This window comes from Cyprinodon tularosa, unplaced genomic scaffold (genome assembly GCF_016077235.1).
Source record: "Cyprinodon tularosa strain WSP-4 unplaced genomic scaffold, ASM1607723v1 ctg179, whole genome shotgun sequence".
Lineage (NCBI taxonomy): Eukaryota > Metazoa > Chordata > Actinopteri > Cyprinodontiformes > Cyprinodontidae > Cyprinodon > Cyprinodon tularosa.
In genome coordinates, this window is record NW_024038602.1 from 836,000 (window position 1) to 859,262 (window position 23,263).

Consider the following 23,263-nt stretch of genomic DNA (forward strand, 5'->3'; position numbering starts at 1 on the left):
TCTTTCACTCTCAGAGTGTTTTTCATTAATTTCTTATAGAAGCACTTTTCTTATTTTTCTTGATATAGTCGGTCAAGTTGGAGTTTCTTGTTACTACATTGACATTCATTTTTGCCATCAAAATATCCAAATTTTTTAAATGTTACAAAGGTAATAATGTCTTGTCCTGGATTCCAATGACACACTACAAAAAGATCTAAGTTGGACCTCTAAGATCTTAGCGAAAATGTCTTAAGTTAAGTGTATTTACCCTTAATTTAAGTACGTAAATTAGGACTATTTTTATCGTTAAAATTAGATTATTTGATATTTGCACTTGAAATAGGAGAGTGCATTCTTTTCCTTATTTTAAATGTATTTTTTTGTTTTTGTTCCATTGACAAAGTGTGTCACTTACCTGCTCAATTAAATAAAAATGCACTCATTTTAAGAAAAATTGACATACTTAGATTTCAGTTATTTGCAGTGCACTCTTTGATTGAAATTTAGATATTTGAAGTATTTCACTAAGTGCCCTATTAATGGTTAAATGCCCCCTAAAAACAAAGCTTGTTGCTGTGATATAAAAAATGAAAAAATACTAAATTCTTTTTTTCTGACAGCAGGCTGTAAGAACGTGAATTGCTGTATGGTTTCGTTCATGTGTCTGTCTACCCACAGACTGTTACCTCTTCTAAACAGCAGTCATGGTGAAAATGGTAAATGAAAAAGGTAGCCTGGCACCATGGCAGAGCTTACAAAAAGTAAAAACAAAGAAACAAAAACGGTTACCCAAATGCACCTGTACGATTATCAGAATGTGTGTAAAATACAACATGCTCCTAAACTCAACTCAACAATTAACAAGTTTTTTTTTTTTTTTTCCCCAGCGTTTTATTGTCATTCTACTGTCACAAGTACAGAGCTACTAAATGAACTCTGCATTTAACCCATCCCCTTTGGGGAGCAGTGGACTGCCATGGTGCGGCGCCCAGGGAGTAGTATGGGGTTAAGGGTCTCCATGGTGCAGCGCCCAGGGAGTAGTATGGGGTTAAGGGTCTTTGCTCAGGGACTCAGAACCTCTGGATTCCAGCTCAGTGCCCTAACCACTAGCCGCCACTTCATAGTATCATTATCTAATTTGGTAAAGCATGGTGGTAGAATGTCATGCTGTGGGATTTATTATATTTTCACATATTTAGAACCCAAAGCCAAATTAAATGGGCCTTTTTTTTTCTCTTTTTTGACCATCTAGGTACGAAATTAAATTTGAAATATTAAACAAGGGAATTGTGATTTGTATTTATTTTTCAGTATCTAGTTAACACAACAGCTGCAACCACTTACAAAGCTGACCAAAAAAATGTAAACACACCAGATTAACTATTCTATAAATGCGACAACAACATATTGTGACAGCAACAATTGCAGTTATAGGTGTATCATAAGAGCTTTAGTCAAAGTTGGGGCGCAGACTTTTATTTTTCTATGAAAAAGCCACGTAAAGTAGTTTCCTTTCCTACTTTACTGTTAGCTTTAGCTAGCTAATTAGTGTTTTTGTAAAGTTAACGGTTGCTCTGCGTTTTCTACTGTCTCTTTCAAAATAAAGGTTTCTGGTTCCAAAAAACAAAAAACAAAACAAAACAAGAAACAAAGTCGATATGTGCTTTGTAATTGAATACCTACATATTTTAATCACTTTTTATCATTATTTTTCGGACAATTAACATTATGTATGACGTTAGTCGGTTTTCACATGAGTATATAAAGTATGTTTAATGCTGGTGCAAGATAAGAAAAATTATTTAAATAATATTTTTGCATTTAAATTGAAAATGTTCATAGTCATAGTCATAGCAGAGAGTAATCAAAATCATAACACAATAACAAAATCAATACCATTTTTTCTGTCTTATTAAGTTCTTAAGTCAACACGTTTTCCTACACGTTGGTAATAAAAACAAAGGATAATTGTTTTGTCAAACAACTTGGAAAGACTTTTATGTTGAAAGGAAGTAATATTGCCACATAACGTTTATTTGACTTTTCAGCGTCTCGGCTTCCGTAAAAACTGCTGCCAACCCACAAGACGGTCATTACCCTGCCTAGCATAGCAGAGAGAGGTCAGCCAGTCGTGTCTCTACCCGAGGCCGGATGGTAAAATCCAACCTCCAGCGGATCCTAAACAGTCATTGCTTTGCTCGCGAGAAAGAAGGAAAACCTCAGCCCTGTACTACCATGGCGAATTTAAGTAGCGGTATCTGTGACATGATTGAGAAGTAAGTAAAGGATGAAAACGTTGCTCACGTAGCTGTGCTAACGGTGCTGTGGGGGAGGGGTGGCTAAGAGGTAGAGCTAGCAAGAACATAAAAACGGAAGTAGCCACATATAACAATATGATACCTGAAAACGTAATGTTTATTAAAATATAAATTTGCGTGGGAGCTCCTTTTTTATTTCGAAGTTTTCAAAACGTTATAAATAAAAACTAAAATGTATGTTTAACGACAGTCAACTTCTTCGGTCTTTGACAGTAACTGCTGATACTGTGTTGCGTCACGATAGCAATATGGGCTAACAAGCTAACGGTTTAGCCACAGTTGAATAATTTATTAAGTTATGCATTTCTCTGTTGTATTTTTCCTATGCGATAACATCTTTGATATTATATAATTAATTCAAACTGGAACAAACAGATAATTATTAATGTATTAATTATATAAAAAAATGACGTAGTTGGCAGTCAGTACCCTCACAGTGGTCAGAAGCTGAGTCAAATGTTTGCTTAAACGGCCCGTGGGGACATAAGCTCTGACTGAACTCTGGAGAACATTGTAACTATCAGGTTAGGTATAGGGACAGTTGGCTCAGGAAAACAAGAATAGCTTTAATTATTGTTGCATAATTGTTTCATTTTAACGTGAAAGTAAGGGGAAACGTTGCCAGAACACGATGCCCTTCATATTGTGACGAAAAAATAAAGTTAGTTAGATTCTTCTACTTTTGTGGCAAAATTTACAGTAGTGCTGATCTCAGTACACCATTTCTCAAATGCTCACTTGAAATGTGTCAGGGGTTATTTATAGGTATGCGATTCTTTTAACCATCTTTACATTTTTTTTCTTCTCCATTTGGATTTTATAATGCGAGTTTTTATTTATTCATCTTTATACGGTAGTCAATTCATTTAGTTTTTTTTTTACCTGCAGTAGAGGGCGCTAGAGAACTACTTATCTGCGAGTTTAAAATGAATCAGATCTCCAACAACTACTCATTTGATTTACGTCTTTTGAAGAAGGTGTTTCTCCCCAAGTCTGGGAATAGTAACTATTAAAGACTTGAATTGCATTTGCCTTATTTTTAAGTTTTTGGAAACATTTTGTGGTTCTAAACTGCATTTCGTCAACGTAATGACAAAAATATCACTTATGTTTAAGATATTTACTATAATTCAATATTGTTTTGGATTGAAGTCAAAAAGATCAACTCACTGTTAGCCATTAACGTTTCAAGGACTTTAAATAGAATCACTGACATTGTTGAAAATACTGCAAAGTAGGGCTGCAACTAACGATTATTTTAAAAATCGATGAATCGGCCGATTATTTTATCGATGAATCGGACAAAAAATTTTTTTTATATTAACCTCTTTATTCCAAAATAAAAAATTTTAGACAGAACAAACAAGCACACAAGTACAGGTTGCTCATTAACTTTACTGGTGCAATATGAAAAATAAATGTTTGTGTTAAAACTACGCAAACTTACATGAGAAATGTAGCTGTACATCCACAAAATATAGGCTACTTTGTTTCATAAAGCGCAAAAAGAGACAGGCATTTTTGTTTTTTAAAGCCCCTAAGGGGTTCAAACAATAGGTCCCCCCATTTCAACAAATGAGTTTTTTTAGACTAGAAGAGTTCTGCCTTTTAAGACAGGAAAGTATAGCAGTTAAAGTTGCTGCTTGAGAAAATACTGAACCATAGAGATAAAAATAGACCTATGATTCAAATTATAAATTGTATTTGGAATAAAAATGAGAGAACTAGGGGTGCTAAAAAACACATCCTCCAAAGACAGGTATTTACATGGGAATGTGGCAGATAATTAATTGACATATTACTGATCTTGCTGGATTTTGTTCTGCTTTACTTCCATAAATTGCAGGATCTTCTTTTCTTTATCTTTGCCAGAAGATTTAAACTTTAAAAGCCTTGCCCTCATAATTTGCAAGTTAATTTATTTATAAAGAAAATATAAACGCTGCTTAAACAAATTTAAATGAAATTAAAAGTAAAATAAGTAGCCAACCTTATCACTGTCTGTAACCTACTAACAAGGTAAGGAAAGCATCAGATGAGCTACCTGAGAAACTAACGTTACGTTTCCCCTCTTTAAAATGAAACAAACATGGTTACTCATCCTGCTGATCAGCTCTCTTCACTGCCATTGAAGGCTCCAACGTGTTTTCTTTTCAGGTGCTGCGTCATAACAGTGGTGCTTCCGCGCCATGTTCATTTGTTTTACAAAAGTTGCATGTTACGACTTTTTTCACTTTACAAAGCGCAGGCTATTTTAATTATTGTGATCAATTTGCGCCGTCAATCCCGGCGCATGCGCGCTTCATTTGCAGTCTGGACGCTGAGGGTAAACTCCTCACTAAAATCCTGCGGCTCTGACTGCCGTGCTGAGAGGGATTCCTGTGGGAGAGGGAGAAAGGCGTTGGGATGGGGGAGGCGCCCCACGGCAGGCAAAAGCCGCCAGTGACACCGTAAAAAGTCGCCAGATTTGTCGCTAGTCGCTTTTTTGAAAAATAGTCGCTGAAGGGGTCTGAAAAGTCGCTGAGTTGACAACACTGCAACTGCGGCGCTGACTCGCTCCGCCATATTTTTTTTTCTTCCCCCGGATGACGGCAGCGGCGGATGACGCATTAATCGCGCGACACAACTAATCGATGATTAAATTCGTTGCCAACGCTTTTAAAAGTAGATTTTTATCGATTTTATCGATTCGTTGTTGCAGCCCTACTGCAAAGCTTTCTTTTACCTTTTCTGAATACTTTTTGAAAACGGTCTGAGTTTAGTATTTATATTTCTTTGTATCGTTAAAGTTCTTAAACAATGACGATTTATTTTAAACAGTAGATGATGAATCATTCTTGAATAGGATGCTTTGAAATGAAGCACTTCTATTAAAGGAACCTTAAGTATTTTTCTTATGTCCATGCATTTCTCCATTTCCTATTGCAGCTTGTCCCTGCACTGTAGTAGTACCCGCGGCCCAGGGCCTCTGTGGTGCTCCTGATGCCCCTCTCCCACCCCTGAAGATCCCAGGTGGGCGAGGGAATGGCACACGGGATCACGCTCCTTCAGCTCGGCCGCTCTACTCAGTAAGTTAACGAACAGGAGTTAAACGTGCTGATAAATGCACCCATGTCTTTTGTAAAAGCACTTTAAATGTGATCATTCTAAATATACAGGATGTCGAATCTATAAAACAGTATCACTGTTGGGTTTTGCCATGTTTCATTTGTACCTCTGATACGTTTTGATCTTTTGTCTTTTTACCTTTATTTCATCTAAACTGCAGCTTTTCTTAAAAAAAAAAACTTTTTTTGTATTTCAGGACCGAAAATTGACAGTAACGGAAGAGCCTGCAGGAAATGGACGTCCAAGAATAATCCACTTCCAAAGTCGTCCCACAGCTACCAAGACAATACAGTGGGATGCTGTCCTCAACAGCAGTGCACTCTATGTGGAGATGCCTCTTCTTGACCCTTTTCCAGAAGGCAGCAAAGAGAGGTGAGAACAGAAAGCTGAAGCCTTTCTTCATTTGTGCTGGTTTGTAAGGTTTGACATTTGTTATCATTTAAGTTTATGCAGAAAAAAAAAGGATGGTTAAGTACTTTGACTTGTCCACACCCACAATCAATTCCATTTAATGTCTTGTAAAACCACAAAAGCTGGCTGTATTGTTACATTTATTTATTCCCCACTAAATGAATCATAAAGCATAAATACTTTCACTAACATGCATATTGTGAATTTTAAGTATTCTGTCTACAAAGCTTTTGACTTCAGTGAGGGACAGAGAGCTCTGCAGTTTGTTATAGGCTTAAATTGATTAGTAAATAATTTTAATAACAAAAATACACCACATTTAATGTTTTACAATGTAAGTCCATATCGGCCATCTCTACTGTATCTAGTGGGCGGAATAAATGTACAATTTGTGGGTCTGAAAAACCTTTACTTCTTTTTACTTATCACGTTACGTCATTTTCTCTTAGCTTTGCGGCTCTCCTGGAGTTTGCTGAAGAACATCTGCAAGTTGCTAGTGTTTTTGTCTGCTTTTACAAGAACAGAGATGATCGTGGTGAGTGTCTCATTTGATTCTGTGTTTTGCTCACACCTGTTATTAGTATTCTAGTAATGTAACCTCCTTGTCTCATTTTTGCAGCTAAGCTGGTGCGTACCTTCAGTTTCCTGGGCTTTGAGATTGTGAAACCGGGCCATGCCCTCGTCCCTCCTCGACCTGACGTCTTCTTCATGGCCTATAATTTTGACAGGGACTCCTCAGATGATGAGTAGTCCTCCAGACATCTTCTTCACCACCTGCTAGTTTACATGCTCCCCATTATCTTAAAGTTTCAGCTTTATTTACATCCATAGCTGTTTTGTGTTGAATCCGAAGCTGTAGCTTTCCTATTAAAGCTCACCATAAATTTCTGATCAAGGGAAAAGTTAGCATTGTGTTTTTGTTTCAAGCATATAAATATATGTATGTTATATTAATCTGGTCTTAAAAATATACTTTTTTTTCTTTTTTTATCCTTTTGCCATTTTCATAGCTAGTTGACTATATTTACAATAGACTTTAATTTCTTGAATGTACAAAAAAGTCATCAGGTTTATACATGGATACTCCAGTGTTGTTGGGATTGGCTAAATTGTTAAGTTTTCTAAATAATTCTCCCTAGACTGAAATACTTCTCAATGGGACCAGCTTTTTTTGTCACAGTAATACCCTTTATATTGACTAATTAGCCCCAATAATTGGTACTTTGTAGCCGAGTAGTGAAACACTTAATTTTAGATGTGCATTTAAATTGGCGAAAGCCAATGCATGTGTATGAAAGTGATTCAGTATAAAATCGAAGTGCTAGTGAGTGACAAATGGTACTTGATGAAACAAAACAAATAATCCAAATAGCTTTTGACTTTTTTTTTTTTTTTTTCCCCAAGTTTGTCAGGCTATAGTAGAGTATTGTTTTAAGGTTGGAAGTAAAATGCTGTGGTGTTTCTGGATTAGGTTCTCCTCTGGCATTAGCATTCCTTTACTCTTTTGTTCATGGTGGTATTATGTCCTGCATAGTGGTACCTGTTGTGCTTCTGTGATAATAAAACCAAAAAAAAAACTTTTTTCTCTTTGTGCATTTTGTTTGAAAGTAGTCAGCGGCATAAGTCAGCTTGAATACCTATTTAATTATGTGCTTCAAGCACAATGTAACTAGTATCTGTAATCTTCCCTTCACTTCATGCAACAAATCCAAACAAGCTTGACATTTATATTTTAACCACTGGGGGGCTTCAGAGGATTAAGCTACACATTGGATCGTTTACCTGTATATTGTTCCTAAAATATGGAGGTTAAAAGTATCTCCAATCACTGACTGTTCAAATTTGGAGCTTATATACTAAATATTCTGTTTCAAATCAACATGTATTCAATATTTGTTGTAGGAGCCATAAATGAAAAGATGCTTTGTTCGTCTGGGTTTATAGCTGTTATGGTTCAGTTTGTAGAGGAATGGATCAACTGGATGTGAGCGGAGTTTTGTAATTGGGCATATTACCTGTTGGAGTGTCACGGGTAGAGTGGGTGACTGGGCTGCTGTATTTTTTGGACCGCAATACAAATCGCCTTGATCTACGTTGGACAAGTTATATTTTGGATAAATTATCTTGCGTTGCTTATACCTTTTATGTTAAAGTTCACATCAGCACCATTTTGATCTCAGCGGATCCTTTTTTTCAACAAGCATGTCGGACAGAGAACAGCTCCACCTCAGCCTCAGCAGCTTTTTGTTTCCTAAAATTGCTGTGATATTTATAGTTGTATGTGGGCTTCAATAGATAAGTTTGTAGCAATACTCTAAAATCAAGATCTTTTCTCTTTGGTTCAAAATTCACATCTGCTAATGTCGAAAAAGCCTTTTTCAAATCCATGGAGCAATAAGTGCATTGCATATATCATTCATGTACAACATGGATAATTTGTCTCCCAAACGATAACCTTTGGGGAACTTGAGTTATGACCAAACATTTTTATTGATAACTAAACTTCAAAGTCTGGTTATAATTTAAATTGTTTTTTTTTTTAAGTATACTTTGCAGGTATCCATGCTTCTTATGGGCTGCTCTCCTTAAAAACTGCCTTATGTGGAAGGTGCTTGATCTTTAGCTCCTAGTTCTTAACCGTTAGCAGGGTAAACGGAGGAAAACACTATAGGAATGGAGCTCCAGACTCCTGTGCTGAATCCAGGCAATCTTCAGCCTTACGAATGTCTTTACCCAAACACACACATGAATGACAGTCAAATTGGGACTACAGCTTTTTGTAAAAAAGTTATTCAAAATAATGGGCTAAAGTTCTTTATAAAACCCAAAACATGAAAGTTTGTACATTTACATGTGTCACACAGAGAAATAAAGTATTTTTTTTAACTGTGAGAAGGGATGTGGCTATATGTTCTGTCAAAGAGTAATTCCAGAATGATTAAGTTATTACAATAAGCCTTAATCCAACTAGAACAACATGATCTTATTCTTTTATTTTATGAAATCCGCATACAAAAAAAAAGACGTTTCTTTTTCCTGAAACCAAATATTTAATTGGTACATATCAAGAATCATGACATGTATAAAATTTCAGATCACAATATGAAGCGACGAAACTTTTCAGATTGGCATGTGCTGCAAAATATTTGAGGCTTCCAACATAAAACCGACTAATGATTAAAACCGAACGTAATCAACTAAGAAAATCAGAGTACAGACAGATAACAGTTAGCATTCAAGGATAACCAAATGTGACCGCGCAACCTGTGTTTCAGTAGAGTGCAAAAAAATAAAAAATTAAACGGCACTGCAGCCAAGCGTCCACAAGACGTCTAGAAGTTAGTACTATAGTTTCACGGAGAGCAGAAAAAGAGCAGAATAGGAGCAAAGGTCACAGCAGAAAGAAAGGAGGGCTGTTAGCTTCATAGTCAATGCAAGAAGAAAAAAAATCTCAAGATAATACACATCACATTTAGCTTTAAAGACTGTAGTAGCATTTGTATTTGCATGTTGCTGATAAAAAAAAAAAAATCCTGAATGACGACAGAGACAAGGACATCACCACAAACAGCCTGTAGATGAACAAGTGCTGATTTGCATATGAAAAGAAACATGTGAGCCTGAAAGGCTTAAAGTATAAATTTAGCCTGACGTATATAACCTGGCTTTGCCACGAGGGCTAACGGACTTGCAGTTGAACATGAGCTACATTTTCCCCACAAAAAAAAAAAAGAAATAACAAAACCCAAACTGATCTAATTAATTATCTGAACCGTGACCCTGCAGGTGACCTCTGTCCACGTTATGGGTCGGTGTAAAAATTCTGGCTCTGCTCTCCATCTCATTTGTTTTATTTCCCATTAAACCTGCCAACCTGGGGCATTTTAAAGTACCACACCAGCAGGTGCAAATGTGTCTAGGTCACAATGAATCATCATTTTGCATTCATTCTAAAGCATGTAACACATTTAGAATTATTCTTCACTAGAAATGGTGGAGAAAAACGATCCATATTGTGAACATATATGGATATCGAGACCACTTTGGGTAATAAACTTTGGAAACAATCCAAGTCAATGTGACTCAGGATAAAAAAAAAATTAGAATCTTCAAGATCTTTATAATATTGCTACTTAGGTATTGTTACAGCAATTGAAAATGTGCTAATTAGATTGATTTTTTTTAAGGGCTTCTGTTGTTTGCCAAGCTAAATAAAATTTGTTTTTCCTCATCCATAATAGATAATGTGTACTTTCTGAAAACCTTAGAGCTTTGGTTATTACTTTTTAAAAGAAAAAATGTGGGACTCATTCATATAGTATACATGGGATTGTTTGTATAATGATCACAGCTGTCGATTTAAGGTTATTATTTGGGGCTACACGTTTTATCTCATGTGTAGACAATGAAATAAAGACATACATCCTTAAGTATGTCGATAAACAGTAGTTTTTATGTTTTATATCCATTTAAGGGGAAACATTTTCCATTTCAACATTTTTTTGATTGTGTTATATGTGAGCTATAGTTATATTTGAGAACGATCTGTTCTTTTGCACTGTCATCCTGTAAATCTCTTTAAGAAGAGCAAATGTGTATGTTTTTTTTAAAAACAGATATCAAAGACTTTCTGTTTGATCTTAGGCATTGATTTTCAAGTCGGAACAAGTTGGAAAATATTCCCTCCTGCATTATATGATGCTTAAGGCAGTAGAGCTGTAGTCCTGATTGGCTAATCTTCAGACATACTCTATGTTGAGTTAATTTAGAGGATCTTAGATCTACTTTGGGAGTCTACTTGACCAATTTAGCATGATTTAAAAGGTTAACGAACACTTAATTTCTCTCACTCTGTAATTTGCTGGAGCACCTGTTGCCCTCTTTGGTTGGAAACAGCCAGGTTACCACTCTCGCATTGCTTTCATCTGCTGTTCTATCTTAGCTGAAAACATATTTTTCAAACTGCTGCTGTGCAGGTTTATACTGGTATAACTGGTAAAAAAAAGTTTAGGAAAGTGCTGGATATCTATGGCAGCATTTCAGAATGTGTTGGGATGATCAAGTATTTCTATAGCAGCATAAAGAACCTTCCTGGGGTGTTGCTGTGCACTGGAGTCCAGCTGGCTGAAAGGAGGCTACCTCTTATATGGTAATCATGTGTTATAATCTAATCTAACTAAACCGATGTTCTTTTAAAATAGCATTTGGGAGCTGTAAAGAGCATGTCTGTGCAGACACCCTGACTAATTAACCAGCTAATATTATGTTTGTTTCAGTCTGCTTTATTTATGATTATTATAAGGCTATAAATCACAATGATAAACTATTACCATAGCAAAAGGTATAATTGTTGCTTTTCTGTAGTAAATGTAATTTATTCCTTTTTGAATTTTTTTTTTTCTTGTGAGTAATGATAAACCTTAATGCCTATAATGCAATTTAGAATCATACTCTTCTGGTGTCAAATTAAGATCTGGTTCATTCAATTTAGCAGTAAATCTTTACAAAAATCCTTCCCTGGTTTGAGGTTAGTATAAATGTAGGTGGGAGTTCAGATAAACCTAAAAAGACACGTTACCAAAAAAAAAAAAAGAAATAAAAAAGAATGTAGTAACAGCTTTTGATTGACATGTTCTCCTTTTTCGACCTTCCTGTTAGAATAGAAAGAAATAAGACGACTTGCAGTGACACAAGCACGGAAACTTGATGCAGGAAAATACATCAAACATGCCTAGAAAGAAGCGTACAGCACGAGTCACTAATATAGTGCTTCATTTTCTTTTATAAAACAGTGTAAAATTCCTTACTTTGAGAATCTTTTCTTAAAACCTGCTCCTTTTAGCACCATAAACCTCCACACTGCAAATGAGGGATTATTAAAACTGATTTCTGCAAGTTTGTGTAAAACTGCATGGTACATAAAATGCAAGCAGGTTGGCAGGAATTTAAGTGTCGCTTTCAAGCAGGAGTTTTGCACCCAAACAATGTACTGTGCGTCAATTATCAGAGCCAGCGGGCATCATAGTGGAAGGAAAACAAAAAATCGCAGAGGAAAAAAAAACAAAAAAAACCTTGAGATGGTGGGTGGGATTGTGCGTTTGTTTTTTGTGCCCACTTTCTGGTGGCTGGAGTAGTGAAGTGAAGAAATGTCCTTAGTTCAAATTTTCAGGCTGGTGATGTAAATGGAGATGGTCCAAGTTCAGCAGATGAGGTCAGTCTCTAACTGAGGTGGTTTGTGTGTAAATGATTGTATACATAAATGGCTGGAAATGCAAAATACATTTGCCCGTGGGTAAGTACATTATGTGAGTGCAATGCATTTCAAAGTGGAGCTCTAAGTACTTGACTGTATACAGGGGTGCACAGAATGGATGCTTATGTGCACGTGTTCTACCCATACATCTAAATTGGACCTCATCGGCCCTTGCTGTAGCCGGGAAAGAACTGGTCAAGCAGAATCTGAAGCTTCTTGTTTTGGTTCATGACATAGTCCTTGCCCAGGTCGTGTCGGCAGGCGGGGCAGGTGTACACCGCTGCCCGAAATGACCGCTGCAGACAAGTCTGGGGACACAAAATGCCAGAGTAATTATGAGGAAATGGAGTTTTGTTTATTTTTACAGGAGCTATGTAGAAATCTAATCTGCTGGGATGCACAGGGTGTGTACCTTGCAGACATTGTGTGAGCAGACGGTGGTGATAGGCTGAAAGGCCAGCTCCTGGCAGCAGACGCACATAAAGATCTGCTCCAGTTTCCGCAGGAAATTCTTTAAAGGGAGCATATTAAAGAAATAGAACGTTTATAACAAGCAGAGCAAAATAGGAAAAAAAAAGTCAAATTTATTTAGATTCAGACTTCTCTGATGTTTTCGTTTTATTTTTGAATTAAAGGTACATAAAAGGAATCTTTTAAACATATTGAAAGGTGAACTGGGCCATTTCCCAAACCTTTAAGGTTCCAACCCAGAGATCTAATGGGGAGTACTTTGCAAACCTTATTTCCCCAGGCTCATGTAGGGTTTTCATTTATCCACTTGGCAGTAAAAAAAAAAGTGAGAACACTTTGTTTGGTTTGTTTTTTTTCCCCCCAATAATAAAACTTTTATGGTTGGAAAGCTTGCTTGTTTTTCTTTAAATTATGCACATTTGCAATAACAATACATTAGTGAGTTGAAAAGGAGAGCTTAATACGTGGGTTGCACCCATGAAACTCTTCCCAAACACCTCTGTCAACACCAGACAGATTATTCTGCTATTTACTTTTGCTTGCTATCATTAGTTAAAATGCATGACTGATATAGTACTGTTAAGAAAGGAAATAAAGTAAAAACAGTCCAGCACACATTTCTCTCCTTTTTCTGCTACAATAAGTGTTTTATTACGCCTATGTGTCAAGGTTTTAACAGTTTAAAAATGTTTTTTTTAGTTTTGACTTCTGATTTTCTGTTTTATTCTAGTTTTAATTTGTATTTAGTGATTGTTACCTACTGTTTTTTCCGTACTAAAAGCCAGCACTTTTTTTCTGCCATTTGAACCATGCGGCTTATATGAAGGCGCTGTCACTACCCGATCCGTCCCGGAAGCACAATCTGTACCATCAGCTAATTTGTGCATGACAACTAGAAATACATCCGTGTTTCAATAATTAATGTAATTATGGTACTAAAATTACTTATTTCTATCCTTGACCAACTAAAGAATGCTAATACACATCTTTAAAAAAACTTCTTGTCAACAATTTTGATGCCTTTTGTATTATCTTTTTTTAAACTGCTTGTCTGATGTCATCATCGAACACGCTCAAGAGTAGTATGGCAAAATATGATTAAACCATGTTTATCTTCCTTTTAGTTGTTTCTTTCTGTAGGTCACTCACTATATATCATACTGTTAACACAAAAGGAAAACATAAAACTTAAAAAGACTAGATTTATGTTTAAATCCAAAGCCGAAAAAGTTAGCTCCAGGAAGTAGCATAGGATCCCACTTCTGGTAGAGATCGTTCACAGGCGAGCAATAAAACAGAAAGGATTTTAAGACCGTTATTTTCTCAGGAAATATATTATTAACCTTTAACACATTATAGTTTAGAATGCTGACTATTTTTGGGGAGGGAAAAATTTAATTTAGTTTTTTTTAACAAAATAAAACCAAGGCCAACCCGGATGTATATCTGGTTGCGCATACGCAAATGAGCCGATGGAACATGCTTCCAGGATGGAGCGGGTAGTGACAGGTGTGCTTTTTCAGTGGATTTTTCCTAACTGCCAGAGGGAAAAGAATAAGAATAAGGGATTTATATTGATTTAGCACAACATGTTAGCAGCAGGCATGACAGAGAAAAAAAGTCCTGAACTGACACATTTTGACATTAAGCAGCATTAGCTTGTCGAAACATCGAAAGAGATTGTGCGCAACTCTTTTAGAGTAGAAATAAAGGGCTAACAAAGATCCTTCTTTCTGTAGGAAAGAAGGATCCTTGCTCTGAGCCAAAAAGCTAACACTAGCTAGCATTCTTCATCGTCCCAACTCTAGCTATGTGTAGAGCTCCCCTAACAGCTTCAGTTTAGTAGATACTAGCGGCGTAAAGCCCGGTGTGGCTTATACATGAATATTTGTACATTTCCAGTTAAAGAAAAAAAAACATAGTCCGAAAATACAGTAGTTTAGTGTTCACTTTTTAAAAATGCGTCATTTTAGTTTAGTATTGCTTAGTATTCACTAGTATAGTCGTTTTTATGTAATATGAATTACATGCCAGGGGCAAGACTAAGCATCACTGCAGTGACATAAATGACCTGACTGCGTTATGGTAGACAGAAACAAAAACTAAACAACTGCTCTTTTAAAAGTCTATTGGTTGTAATTAATTTTTTGTAACTCTTATTACAGTTTCAGTTAGTTTTGGTTTTTAGCAAAGCCTAGTTTTAATTTTGATTTAAGTTAAAGAAAATGTTTTTTGATTCCAGTTTTCATCATGTTAGTTTTAGCTAACGTTTTTAACCTTAAAGTTCAGAACTTTTTATTAATCGTACGATGATCTGTTTTCTGATATAAGACTAAAATGTTTTAGCAGTTATACCGGTCCCTCTTTAAGGTGCTCCATGGCTTCGCTCCACAGTTTTTTGTTGGCTGTGTCATCTTGGATCAGCTGTTGTTGCTGCTCGGTCAGCTGGAACGTTTCTTCGATCTTGACGCGTTTAGACGGAGGCTCGGTCTCTGGTGACGGCTCTGCTAAAGACATCATAGCTACTTAGGAAGCAGAAGCTAGCTTTGCAGAACTAAAACACAGCAGAGTGAAAAAGAACAGCTCTTAAGAAATAAAAGCTAAGTATATCTATAAGCAATTTGAATGTTTGGAGTTATTCATGTGTCGTGTTCTTATTGATCACTCTACGCTCACCTCTCCTCTTCTCATAACACCTTTTCTGACCTGCATCGTTTCTAATAGCACCCACCAGTTTCTCCGGTTGTCTTCGGCTCTCCATTACTTTGTGGTGCATCCTCTTCCATCTGGGCTTCTGGAGCCTCACCCCCCTCTACGTCCTCCTCTTCGTCCTCTGCTGCCGCCGCCCCCTCTTCCTCCTCCACCTCTTTTGCTTTAATCTTGGGCCTACGCGGCCTCCCTCTCCCAGGATAGTGTTTGCTCCGACCGCCACGACCGGGTCTAGCACAGGCCTCCTTCTTTGTTTTGTTAGCCATGGCTGCTAAATAGCCTGGCGGGTACTGGAGGAAAAGAAATCAAGAAGAACCTTTGTTTCATGTATAGTGCTGTGAAAAATATATTTTCTCCTTTGCAGATTGTTACTTGCAGTAAATTGCATGAGGATCGACTTTCTTTGTTCCCTAAGTCTAACCTGAACTGCGAGCCCTAGTTTCTTTATCCTTTCCAGTCCTTCAGGGGTCCACGGGGCTGGTTCCAGATCGTCCCGTCTCAGCAGGTACCTCCACACCAAATAACCACACTTCCCAATCTCTGGCCAGTACTTTACCACCTACGAAGAAAGCATTTGTGCCTTACCAGTGCCATTTCAAGTAGCATCATTGGAACAAGGTCTTTATGTTGATGCTCTACCTTATAAATACCATCGTAGCGGTTTCCTTCCTCTGGAGCGTATTTGCTGATGCGTCTACCTTTAGAACTGCGTACCACTCTCACCGGTTTTCCGGCCCGCCAGTTTCTGGACTCTGCTCCATCTTTGTCATTCAAGGGGGCATCACAGTTTAAAGCCAAAGCCCTGCAATCGGTCAAGTTATTAACAAAATGGGTATTGGCAGTCATATTTCTAAAGCAAAGAGGGTTTTTAAAAGCATTTTCTTTTATAGGTGTTGTACCTATTCATGTGAGTCAGCGTTTGGTCAAAACAGTGCTCTCCAATCCTTTTGTTTCCTGAGAGGTCGCGACCCCCGCTGCCTGTATAGGTAAACTCATCTCCCCGGTCCTACCACAGATGTTCACAAACAGCAGCAGAAAAGGAGCGAATGAGACACTCCTGAGCTTAACATGTAGCTGAACAGACTAGCAGCCAGAGTACAAACCCACCACTTCGTCCTCAAAGCCCCCTGCTAACACCAGTGAATAGGAGCCGTCGTTGCTGCGCCCATGGATGCCGCCGACGTGTGGCCTGTGAACGCCCGCCTCGCTCACCTAAGTAATGAAGCAATTAAGACAGATGAGAAGATAAAAAAGATTTTACATTTAAAACGAACAACAATAATAAAAAAAGGGCCAACCTGCACTCTGAATTTCCAGGTGGTCCCCACAGGAATTCCAGGAATAGGACCATAGTGGTTTGACGGAACAATTGTGCATTCTTTAGTGCGCCCCACGCAGGCCATACCCTGCAATTTCATCACAGAAGAAAGCTGTTGTTTTTTTAAGTTGAAGAAGCCCTAAAATGGCGACTCAAATGAAGCGAAAGCTTCAGTATTTGAAGATTTAAAGACAAAGTCTACGTTTTAGAAGTTTAAGGTCCAGATTTAGCTGTTACAAATGAGTTTTAAAGTGTCACTACAATAAAATAAAAGTGGTTTATTTAAAGAGTTATAGAGTCGTGAAAGTTTTAGAGTCAAGATGAACACAGTGTGACTCAGAACACTTAAATGTACCCGGAGTGCATAAGCCGGCTGTTTTCAATTAGTACACATGAAAAAAACAACAACCGAAAAAAAAGTAATTCTGGTAAAGAAGGGAGTTATTTTCCATTGCCTGTTCCAGGAAAGTGGGTAAGTCAAGCCTAATGGCATTGTTCACATTACACCACGGAGAGGGGCGTCAAGGAGAAGGCATGTTCATGACTTTACACATGAGAGGAATCCGGAGAGCAGAAAAAAAAAGAATAAAAGAACAAATAACTTTAAAAAACAAAAGTAAATTAAAGTTCTTTTATTTTCTACCTTCTCAATTCAAGGTAAAAACCTATTTGTTTAATGTAAAAGTCTAACTCTGCTCTTCCAAGTGCATTAAACCTGGTAAGATAAAATGTTTCCTGGTAAGATAAAAGTTGTTGTTTTTTAAACAACCATTTGAAAAAGTCAATAACTCATTTAATCTCTCCTTGCATTTTCTGGCAAACAAATCCACTGCACAGATGTTATGTAGGACTTAAAGTCGATCTGAGGGAGAAGGCTGTGGTGTGCTCAGAAATACAAGATCCATTAAACACAACTATAAAACAACCAGGAACCAGAGATTGGGAACCACTAGTTAATCTAGTGGGGTTTCATTTGCATGGTGCACAAAACACCTTAATTATAATAATTACTAGAGATGTCCCGATCCTGGTTTTTGCACTTCCGATCCGATCCCGATATTGTTTTTTGACTTCCGATCCGATACCGATACTGGCCGATACCAGCCTATCCGAGCATGTATTTGAGTTTAAGTTAAAGTATTTAGCCTTAGTTGTAAGACTCATGTTGAAAAGGGTTTTAGTAATCTTGATAACATCTAGCCAGCTAAATTAGGTGAGATTGAATAAAACACAATGATTGGTAACAACAAACTTACCTGTTTATTAAGAGATAAACACAAACTGGACAAAATTATGAATAGCAATCTAATATTGCACAGTGAATAGTAAAACCGTAAACATTTAAAGGTGCAAGTATTACTGTAAGTTTTAATAAAAATGCAAAACAGGGAAACACTGGCGCAAAATAGTGGAATGGATCGTTTCAATCGGCGAAACTGGAAAATACGGACCGGATTTAAAAAAAAAACTGGATCGGCATTTTACATGCTTTGCCGATACGCATTTTTTTGCCAATATCGGCGTCCCGATCCGATACGTGGATCGGATCGGGACAAGCCTAATAGTTACAATAACAATGTATTTAATTTATCAGTGCACTAAAGGGCTATTCCAGAGTTCTAATCGGCTCCAATTTCTGTTTGAACCAGAACTAGTTTAAGAGCCCAGTGATCTAAAAAGGTCTGCAGCCTTTATTGATTTGGCATCTATTATTTGGTTGAAAGCCAAAAATAAAAACAGTCAGTTAGACTGGATCAAACTTAAGTGGCTATGTTGCAAATCAGGCATTCTGTCTTATATCAATGTTGAAAGCAATTTCTTTTCATTTTGGCTTTTAGAAATGTTCACACTTTTAAGTCGTCTCCCTACAGTACTATAGAAACTACTGAACACCTCTAAGTGTTCCTGGGGCTTGTGAATTTTTTTTTAAGTGGAGAGGGAGGGTCTTTTTTTATAAACTCGCAAATATCCTCCAAAACACCTTTGACTCCATTTATGTTTTGTTTTTCACATCACCGTTGAACTGATTGTTTAGATTAGGAGTAGAAATCTGTCCCAGCAGTGTTGCATGCCTCACACGGTGCCCTGTGGTCTTACCTTTCCCCAGTCTCTCTGACTCTCAGTGGTAGCTGAAGGCATTTTGGCTTTCTTCTTGCTGGCTTTAAGCTTCTCGCCAGCCTTGACGACTTCACTGGTGTCATTTTTACAGGTTGGACAGTACCTGGTAAAAGAAAATCATTTCCTGCTTGGTATTCAATTTATCAAAGGTTTACTGTATGGATAAAAGTCACACAGACTCCAAAATATCATTATTCCATAATATAATTTATATAAAACAGAAGATTTGAGAAAATAAATCTAACTTTTTAAGGGAATAAATTATACATTTAAGTAGTAAATATTTAAGATAGTCATCAAAAATAATAAAGTTAATCAATAAATTCCTGTTTTGAATTTGTAATTGGAAAAAAGTCAGGCAATGAATTACCTGCAACATGAAGATGCATTATCGTTATATTTGAAATTATTTAACCAAACCAGCAGTTTAGCACTGTTTAAAATACACTTCAGCCCTAACTGAACTCCCTTTAATAAGCAGTTGTAAAATAAGTGAGATGCAGCAGCTTGCAGCTAAAAGTGAAGCTTCTTTCCGCCGCTCTCTCACCAGTCCTCGTCATCTGGGATGTTGGCCAGAGGTGGGTTGAGACAGTAGATGTGGAACGCCATGTTGCACTCATCACACAGCAGCTGCATGTGTGCGTCCTGCTTCCCGCCGCACACGCAGCAGGAGCAGAACCGACACTCCGCTTCAGGGTCAGCCTTGCAGTGCTTGCACTCTGGTCCGCTCTTCCCTTGAGCCACAAACAAGATGAAACCCCAAATAGTCACATATTTAGTACTAGCAATCACCACAGCCTGGGGAAGAAATTCATCAAATTTAAGTTTACGTATTTTCTCTTCATTAGAACTACAAGCATTTGTGAATTTTCTACAGCAAACCAACAGAAAGGAGAACATAAGTGTAGTAGAAGTTAATTAGAAGAAGAAGTAGAGGTTAACTAGATGTTGTTGTTTTTTTAGAAACATATTTTTGAAAAGTGTCCAATGAATACATCTGCTTAAACCAGACGCCCATAAAACATCCAGTCATACATATACCTTCATCACATCAACCTCAAAAAGACTGAAGAACACACCTGACATGTCAGTAATGTAGTTAGGTTGCTTAGAAGAGGCAAAAAACTGCAGAGCCTACAGAAAACAGACCCGTCATAGTCTGAAAAAACATTTGGGAGAGACTGGGGATTGCCTTCAAACGGGACAATAATCTCAACTGTTCAGCCAGAGCTGCAAGGGAATAATTGTTAAAACAGCCCTGTAAAATTCCAGACCTTAATTAAACTGAGATTGTGTGGAAAGGCTTAAAAGCTGCTGCCAATAGATGCTAAACGACCTTAAGGAGCCTGAGCTATTTGCTAAGACGAAATGGGAAATAACTATTCTAAAAAGAATTGACCTACTATGGCTAAATATATAAATCTTTAGATCTTAATTTATGGTAAATCATGAAAATATGTGTCTGTTGAAATGGCCGAGAGTCATAACAGAAAAAAGGTCTCAGAAGAGGCAGATATATCCTGGAATGCTTTGCACAGAGCTCTCTCCTCACAAAGCATTATGGGATTTGCTGTCGCAGCTTCCCGCTGTGATTAATAACAAAGATGGCGTAGGCACCTTGTGTTGGAGGAGGAGTTACATGAATAGTGGGGCAAAAAGTAGTGATCATCTGTACGAACGGTTTGCTTTAAAGTCCACTATATAGTCCCCGCTCTATGTAGTGATTGAGGGATTTAGGGGTTAGGGCGGACGTTCTGACACAATAAGCTTGTATGAGCTATGAGAACAGCAACTTTTAAACAGAGCGCACACAAAGATAATTGGGCTCGTGCATGCTCTCGCACATGTTTAATAGGTGCTCCCTCTCAAGAGCAGGTACAGGGTTTTTAAAGGCACACTATGCAACATTTTTCAGTTAATTAATGTGTTCCATAACGTTTTGGATGATTAAATTAGTCATTTCAGGTTGAACAAAGGTATTCTCGGCCGCCCTGGTGGTCTGTGGGGGAAATACCGCACTTGCAATTGCAGGAGCACCGACCCGCACCCACAGGCTCAGAAGTCTCACGAGAGTCGGTCTTGCTTTACGGCGAGAACTGCTACACCCCCCAGTTAAAAGCATGCTCGTTGCTAGCACAGTGGTGATCTTTGTGCAGTGCTGCTTTCACACCGGACGCAGCAAAAGAAGCAAAATCGTGTCTGCTGCTTCATTTTTACTGCTTGTACCAGTTAGTTCTGACATGCGGCTGAAGCAGCTTTGCTGCTCTCGCTGCGCGGTCCAAAAGTGTGTCTGACACGCGTTGGGCGGAGCTTCACTATCCTTTCTCTGCCTTGCAGCTATATTTGCTGTGATCAGTGGGAATAAAGTAGTTTTAATATGTTTTTAAGTGAGAAAATACACCTGAAAACGTAATCAGAGCAGTCAGTTCATTCATATTATCATCCTGCCTTACAATATTTTTTCCGTCGGAGCCGCTCAGACCCCCACATGCCAGCGGTGCGCCGACAGTAGGAATCCCTTCATCAGCAGCCTCTGGCCGGGTCGCCTCCTCGCGGTTCACCGCGGCAGCTGGTAGGTGTTTTTCATCTAAATAATACAAACTGCAGGCAGCAGGATAATAAAAGCGAACATATTCTGCCGGCAGATTTTTGCATTTTAAGTTAATTTAGGCGTCAATAAACTGTTTAAGAGGAGTGATGATAGCGCTCTGATCATCAGTGCTGTGTCTCTCTCCCTGCCAGCTCCCAGATCAGCTTCTCTTATTGGTTGACGCGGTGCGTCGAGCAGCAAAAATTCAATTTTTCCATCTCGAGCAGCAGCGCGTCACGCGCGTCAGATGCTTAGTCATTTGTTGCGTTCGCCTGTCTGCTAAGCTCAAAACAACCACGCCTGGCTTGACGGAGAAACCAGGAGAACAGTGCACTTTAACTTTCGCCCTCTGGGGGGAGCCTCGCTGAAATAATCAACACCGGTTGCATAGTGTACCTTTAAAGTAGAGAGGGTGGGTCTTTTAAAAATATTCTCAAAAATACCTTTAATAAACATGGCCGAACAGTGGAAAAGTTCAAATTCTAAAGAAAGACTAGTTCATACGTTTAAACTGCCCATCTGCGCTCGAAAGGGGCCGAGCTCCAGGTTTCTCCACCTGGTAGATTTCATCCAAAAAATGAACTTTACAATCTCCAATTACATCTTCAGGACCCCTATAAGGAGAAAGAGCCAGGACATATCATTTAATACAGAGCAACAGAGCAAAATTAGAATATAAAAATCAAAGCAGGATGAAAGATCCTCACCCCAGGAGAATATTAACTCGGAGCTCCTTATTGGTACGAGAGGTTTGATTTATGGTCACTATCTCTGCATCGTACCAGAAGCCCCTCTCATCTGGGGTCTCCATGTTGTAGTTGACCATCACCTTCAGCCCCACTTGGAGCTGGTCCCACTTAAGCAGGGTCCTGGCCCGGGGCCTTACATCCACGGATCGTATCTCCACCACACCATGCTCTGGATAACTGGAAAACAGCGGAGAAACTGTTTAGGACCACGAAGGCTTATATGAAATCCCCAATTGCCGATTGAATTAAATGAATGATACATGAAATTGACATTTAAAGCATTTCAAATGAAGTCAAACCATCTGCATTTTGTAGCAGCTTTATCTCTAACCCCGTCTGAACCTTGCAGCAGTGGTAAGTCAATTAGCAAAAGCCGGAGAGAAAAGGCTGAAAATTCAAAGAGCACTTCATATAATCTTAATGGCTTAATGCACAAAGCAGAAACATACAAACAGCATCAGTTTTATAGTATGATTAGTGATAAAAAAATATGATCCTTGATTGCATGGTCCTTGGAGGACCATGCAATCCTATGCTAGTCTGTAGTCACATACAGGGCCTTCAGTATGTGTGGCTGTAAAAGAGGAGCCACAAGCTACTATGGTTATCCTATTAACTCAAATATATCATTGTTAAGTTAAGTTAAGTTAAGTTAAGTTAAGTTAAGATAAGATAAGATAAGATAAGATAAGATAAGATAAGATAAGATAAGATAAGATAAGATAAGATAAGATAAGATAAGATAAGATAAGATAAGATAAGATAAGATAAGATAAGATAAGATAAGATAAGATAAGATAAGATAAGATAAGATCAGATCAGATCAGATCAGATCAGATCAGATAAACTTTATTGTCCCAAAGGAAATTTGATTTGGGTACACACTCTGGCTGCTACATAGTCCAAACTATGTGTTGCACTGCATTCACAGATAAAAGCATTGCTATAAAAAATTCTATTGTAAGATGATAAATAAATACATAAGGAAGCATGTTACATTACATTCATAATAAAAAAAAAAGTTAAATTAATTATACAAGCTTGACTGTTAAAAATGCAGATCTTGTGAATTACAGATTGTTACGTTAGAAATGCATCCCTATTTTTCTCTCATCAGGATTCAGTAATGCAGCTCAGCAGGGGTCTGGTAGCACCTGGTTTTAGGCGTGTCGGAGTAGGGATGCAAAAAAAAAAAAAAAGGGAATTGAATTCAGTCCTACGTATTGATTTATCAGA

At 37.8% G+C, this 23,263-nt stretch overlaps 2 protein-coding genes across 4 annotated transcripts in view; one reads left to right on the forward strand and one right to left on the reverse strand.

The window, feature by feature from the left end:
* The first annotated feature begins 2,051 nt into the window (after positions 1 to 2,051).
* On the forward strand, positions 2,052 to 7,396 carry oaz1b (ornithine decarboxylase antizyme 1b). The gene is given in 6 exon segments (XM_038282031.1): positions 2,052 to 2,258; positions 5,229 to 5,280; positions 5,282 to 5,368; positions 5,605 to 5,780; positions 6,269 to 6,354; positions 6,439 to 7,396. Coding segments are annotated over 6 exon segments (657 nt in total). The 5' UTR covers positions 2,052 to 2,133; the 3' UTR covers positions 6,570 to 7,396.
* Positions 7,397 to 10,614: 3,218 nt separating this feature from the next.
* The window catches only part of LOC119781528 (E3 ubiquitin-protein ligase UHRF2-like), a 33,857-nt gene continuing 21,208 nt past the window's right edge, over positions 10,615 to 23,263 (reverse strand). For 2 of the 3 annotated variants that reach the window (XM_038282021.1, XM_038282019.1), the window contains 13 exons: positions 21,986 to 22,204; positions 21,783 to 21,892; positions 19,236 to 19,422; positions 18,668 to 18,791; positions 16,551 to 16,658; positions 16,360 to 16,464; positions 16,152 to 16,258; positions 15,892 to 16,054; positions 15,674 to 15,811; positions 15,275 to 15,542; positions 14,899 to 15,050; positions 12,485 to 12,583; positions 10,615 to 12,380 (listed from right to left, as the gene is read on the reverse strand). In XM_038282021.1, coding sequence (XP_038137949.1) covers positions 12,234 to 12,380; positions 12,485 to 12,583; positions 14,899 to 15,050; positions 15,275 to 15,542; positions 15,674 to 15,811; positions 15,892 to 16,054; positions 16,152 to 16,258; positions 16,360 to 16,464; positions 16,551 to 16,658; positions 18,668 to 18,791; positions 19,236 to 19,422; positions 21,783 to 21,892; positions 21,986 to 22,204 — 1,927 coding nt within the window. In that variant the 3' untranslated portion in view covers positions 10,615 to 12,233. The remainder of the gene's footprint in view (positions 12,381 to 12,484; positions 12,584 to 14,898; positions 15,051 to 15,274; positions 15,543 to 15,673; positions 15,812 to 15,891; positions 16,055 to 16,151; positions 16,259 to 16,359; positions 16,465 to 16,550; positions 16,659 to 18,667; positions 18,792 to 19,235; positions 19,423 to 21,782; positions 21,893 to 21,985; positions 22,205 to 23,263) is intronic. The other variant, XM_038282020.1, reaches the window with a different exon arrangement.